Source organism: Oncorhynchus gorbuscha, unplaced genomic scaffold (genome assembly GCF_021184085.1).
Source record: "Oncorhynchus gorbuscha isolate QuinsamMale2020 ecotype Even-year unplaced genomic scaffold, OgorEven_v1.0 Un_scaffold_2178, whole genome shotgun sequence".
In the NCBI taxonomy this organism is placed as follows: Eukaryota; Metazoa; Chordata; class Actinopteri; order Salmoniformes; family Salmonidae; genus Oncorhynchus; species Oncorhynchus gorbuscha.
Window position 1 is genome coordinate 4,960 of NW_025746753.1, and position 5,041 is coordinate 10,000.

The 5,041-nt window shown below is 40.2% G+C and overlaps 2 protein-coding genes across 2 annotated transcripts in view; both read left to right on the plus strand.

Annotated features, from left to right (window-relative positions):
• The first annotated feature begins 268 nt into the window (after positions 1-268).
• LOC124025111 (voltage-dependent T-type calcium channel subunit alpha-1I-like) lies at positions 269-773 on the plus strand. Its single transcript, XM_046338777.1, has 2 exons — positions 269-359; positions 588-773. Exons 1-2 carry the CDS (start codon positions 288-290, stop codon positions 771-773), a joined length of 258 nt encoding a protein of 85 aa, XP_046194733.1. The 5' UTR covers positions 269-287.
• A 1,117-nt stretch (positions 774-1,890) lies between these two features.
• The window catches only part of LOC124025112 (voltage-dependent T-type calcium channel subunit alpha-1I-like), a 24,859-nt gene continuing 21,708 nt past the window's right edge, over positions 1,891-5,041 (plus strand). Inside the window, exon 1 of the mRNA XM_046338778.1 lies at positions 1,891-2,054. Within this exon, the coding sequence (XP_046194734.1) occupies positions 1,932-2,054 (123 nt within the window). The 5' untranslated portion in view covers positions 1,891-1,931. The remainder of the gene's footprint in view (positions 2,055-5,041) is intronic.

The following is a 5,041-nucleotide window of genomic DNA, read 5'->3' on the forward strand; positions in this document are numbered from 1 at the left end:
TTTAGATTTTTCAATTGGTTATATTGCTACCTCATTAGTCTACCTCTGTAAATCTTCTTTCTCTCAACCCCTTTCTTTCTCTTTCTTTCTCTCTTTTCTTTCTTTCTTTCTTTCTATCTTTCTCTCTTTCTTTCTTTCTCTCTCTCTTTCTTTATTTCTTTCTATGTATTTTCTATCTATGTTTGTTTCTTTTCCTTTTTCCTGTGTGTCCTCCAGGACACCCTGCGTGAGTGCCCTCCAGGACCCAGTGACTACCCGTGCCCGCTGGACTCCAGTTCATCTCTCCCATGTATTTTGTCTCCTTCGTCCTCACCGCCCAGTTCGTACTCATCAACGTGGTGGTGGCTGTGCTCATGAAGGTACTGTATGGGGGGGACACACAGCGCAGACCAGTCTGTCCTCATAAAACACACACACCGACACACACCACTGTGCAATGCCGTGGAACTGAATGTCTAAACGTAGAACAAGATTCCAGATATGACTGTAAGGATGAATAGAATGCTGAAAGACACTAAGATGGCAGAAGAGTCCATTCACCTGTCACAGTTGGATAACTAAAGTCATGTGATCTGTTTTCCTGGAAGCACCTGGACGACTCAAACAAAGAGGCCCAGGAGGATGCTGAGATGGATGCAGAGATTGAGCTGGAGCTAGCCCAGGGACAACTCCAACTACCCACCTGCTGCATGGGGGGGCTGGGCACTGGGCTGGTCGTGGCTGGGGCCTCTGGAGCGCCTGGTGATTTGACTAGATTTTTCAATGAATATTAATATGATTTATCTATTTTATCTACCTGCCCTGGAACCTCTAGCTAGTCGGCTAAATCTGACACATTTACAGATATGTTGATTGATGTGCGTGGTCTCTGACAAATACATGTAACAAATGAAATGAAATGAAAATTGGACAATTTAAAAACAAATCTCAACCAATCATGTGGATACAATGCATTTTAAAATCATTAATGACAACACAAACATTGTTTCCTGTTTATTTCCATTGTGGTCTTCTTCAATCCATTGTGGTCTTCTATCCATTGTGGTCTTCTATCCATTGTGGTCTTCTATCCATTGTGGTCTTCTTTCCATTGTGGTCTTCTATCCATTGTGGTCTTCTTTCCATTGTGGTCTTCTATCCATTGTGGTCTTCTTTCCATTGTGGTCTTCTATCCATTGTGGTCTTCTTTCCATTGTGTTCTTCTATCCATTGTGGTCTTCTTCAATCCATTGTGGTCTTCCATCCATTGTGGTCTTCTTTCCATTGTGGTCTTCTATCCATTGTGGTCTTCTTTCCATTGTGGTCTTCCTCTATCCATTGTGGTCTTCTTTCCATTGTGTTCTTCTATCCATTGTGGTCTTCTTCAATCCATTGTGGTCTTCTTTCCATTGTGGTCTTCTATCCATTGTGGTCTTCTTTCCATTGTGGTCTTCTTTCCATTGTGGTCTTCTATCCATTGTGGTCTTCTTTCCATTGTGGTCTTCCTCTATCCATTGAGGTCTTCTATCCATTGTGGTCTTCTTTCCATTGTGGTCTTCTATCCATTGTGGTCTTCTTTCCATTGTGGTCTTCCTCTATCCATTGTGGTCTACTTTCCATTGTGTTCTTCTATCCATTGTGGTCTTCTTCAATCCATTGTGGTCTTCTTTCCATTGTGGTCTTCTTTCCATTGTGATCTTCCTCTATCCATTGTGGTCTACTTTCCATTGTGTTCTTCTATCCATTGTGGTCTTCTTCAATCCATTGTGGTCTTCTTTCCATTGTGGTCTTCTTTCCATTGTGGTCTTCTTTCCATTGTGGTCTTCTATCCATTGTGGTCTTCTATCCATTGTGGTCTTCTTTCCATTGTGGTCTTCCTCTATCCATTGAGGTCTTCAGGTGGAGGTGGAGGGTTGGAAGGAGGGACCAGGCAGGGTCAGGGGGTAGGGCTGATGACAGGGGCCGTAGTGGATCACAGTGGAGTGACTCCTCCCCATAGAGGAGGAGAAAGACACGAGGGACACAGACGGCATCACAGGCAGAAGCTGTACTCACCTGCACAGGTTTGTGCACAGGTTAGTGCACAGGGATTCTGTTCTGTTCTATTTGATGAGGCTTTACTCTACTATACTCTGCTCTACTTTACTGTCATCTAATCTGTACTTTCATCTAATCTGCTCTACTTTACTGTCATCTAATCTACTCTATTATAATGTACTTTCATCTAATCTGCTCTACTTTACTGTAATAATACTCTACTATAATGTACTTTCATCTAATCTGCTCTACTTTACTGTAATCTAATCTACTTTATAATGTACTTTCATCTAATCTGCTCTACTTTACTGTAATCTAATCTATCTACTCTACTATAATGTACTTTCATCTAATCTGCTCTACTTTACTGTAATCTAATCTACTCTACTATAATGTACTTTCATCTAATCTGCTCTACTTTACTGTAATCTAATCTACTCTACTATAATGTACTTTCATCTAATCTGCTCTACTTTACTGTAATATACTCTATAATGTACTTTCATCTAATCTGCTCTACTTTACTGTAATCTAATCTACTCTACTATAATGTACTTTCATCTAATCTGCTCTACTTTACTTTCATCTAATCTACTCTACTATAATGTACTTTCATCTAATCTACTCTACTATAATGTACTTTCATCTAATCTGCTCTACTTTACTGTAATCTAATCTACTCTACTATAATGTACTTTCATCTAATCTGCTCTACTTTACTGTAATCTAATCTACTCTACTATAATGTACTTTCATCTAATCTGCTCTACTTTACTGTCATCTACTCTACTATAATGTACTTTCATCTAATTTGCTCTACTTTACTGTAATCTAATCTACTCTATTATAATGTACTTTAATCTAATCTACTTGATTTTACTGTACTCTAATCTACTCTACTGTAATCTAATCTACTCTATTATAATGTACTGTAATCTAATCTATTTTACTGTAATCTACTCTTCTGTAATATGCTATACTCTACTCTACTATACTCTACTGTAATCTAATATACTATACTAAACCTACAGAGGTGTAAATCTATAGGTATGTTCCATCTGAGTCTACCTACTAGTTGCATACAGTATACACAAGCACCCACTGCCAATAATAGTGTTCTCCAAACACAACCTTTCATATACACACACATCACTACTCCTCTCCTCATCCCCTTTCCTCTGTCTAAAAATAACCATCTGTTTTAAACACAGGACCATCAGCAAGTCCAATCTAGTCTTGCTATCAGTGTTAACTACGTAATTAAAACACCTAGAGAGAAGAACACACACACTTACTTATAGAACTAAAGCCTGCCTGAGCAAAATCTAATTTACTAAGCCTGAAGAGAGAGGGGGAGAGAGAGAGAGAGAGAGAGAGAGAGAGAGAGAGAGAGAGAGAGAGAGAGAGAGAGAGAGAGAGAGACTACTTAGGATGTAGAATGACAGTGGGTGGTGATATACTGTCCTAGTATTTTTAAACTGGAGGAAGAGAAATAAGGGAGAGGATCTCTCCATCTTCCTGTATCTCTCACTAGCATCTCTTTATTTCTCAGTAACTTTCCCCATAGCTCTCTCTTTACTGTCTCTCTCTGAGATATCGCTTTCTCTCTGTCTCTCTCTCTCTCTGAGATATCGCTTTATTTGTCTCTCTCTCTCTGAGATATCGCTTTCTCTCTGTGTCTCTCTCTCTTTACTATCTCTCTCTGAGATATCACTTTCTCTCTGTCTCTCTCTCTCTGAGATATCGCTTTATTTGTCTCTCTCTCTCTGAGATATCGCTTTCTATCTGTGTCTCTCTCTCTTTACTATCTCTCTCTGAGATATCGCTTTCTCTCTGTCTCTCTCTCTCTGAGATATCGCTTTCTCTTTGTCTCTCTCTCTCTGAGATATAGCTTTCTCTCTGTCTCTCTCTCTCTGAGATATCGCTTTCTCTTTGTCTCTCTCTCTCTCTGAGATATCGCTTTCTCTTTGTCTCTCTCTCTTTACTATCTCTCTCTGAGATATCGCTTTCTCTCTGTTTCTCTGAGATATCGCTTTCTCTCTGTCTCTCTCTCTGAGATATCGCTTTCTCTCTGTCTCTCTCTCTCTAAGATATAGCTTTCTCTCTGTCTCTCTCTCTCTGAGATATAGCTTTCTCTCGGTCTCTCTCTCTCTGAGATATCGCTTTCTCTCTGTCTCTCTCTCTCTGAGATATCGCTTTCTCTCTGTCTCTCTCTCTCTGAGATATCACTTTCTCTCTGTCTCTCTCTCTCTGAGATATCACTTTCTCTCTGTCTCTCTCTCTCTGAGATATCGCTTTCTCTCTGTCTCTCTCTCTCTGAGATATTGCTTTCTCTCTGTCTCTCTCTCTCTGAGATATCGCTTTCTCTCTGTCTCTCTCTCTCTGAGATATCGCTTTATTTGTCTCTCTCTCTCTGAGATATCGCTTTCTCTCTGTGTCTCTCTCTCTTTACTATCTCTCTCTGAGATATCGCTTTCTCTCTGTCTCTCTCTCTCTGAGATATCGCTTTCTCTTTGTCTCTCTCTCTCTCTGAGATATCGCTTTCTCTTTGTCTCTCTCTCTCTGAGATATAGCTTTCTCTCTGTCTCTCTCTCTCTGAGATATTGCTTTCTCTCTGTCTCTCTCTCTGAGATATCGCTTTCTCTTTGTCTCTCTCTCTCTGAGATATCGCTTTCTCTCTGTCTCTCTCTCTTTACTATCTCTCTCTGAGATATCGCTTTCTCTCTGTCTCTCTCTCTGAGATATCGCTTTCTCTTTGTCTCTCTCTCTGAGATATAGCTTTCTCTCTGTCTCTCTCTCTGAGATATAGCTTTCTCTCTGTCTCTCTCTCTCTGAGATATCGCTTTCTCTTTGTCTCTCTCTCTGAAATATCGCTTTCTCTTTGTCTCTCTCTCTCTGAGATATCGCTTTCGCTTTGTCTCTCTCTCTCTGAGATATAGCTTTCTCTCTGTCTCTCTCTCTCTGAGATATAGCTTTCTCTCTGTCTCTCTCTCTCTGAGATATCGCTTTCTCTTTGTCTCTCTCT

Coding starts and splice junctions, on each gene's coding strand:
- LOC124025111 (XM_046338777.1), top strand. CDS start 288: ATGTATTTTGTCTCCTTCGTCCTCACCGCCCAGTTCGTACTCATCAAC. Junction 360..587: donor TGGTGGCTGTGCTCATGAAG/GTACTGTATGGG, acceptor TTTTCCTGGAAG/CACCTGGACGACTCAAACAA.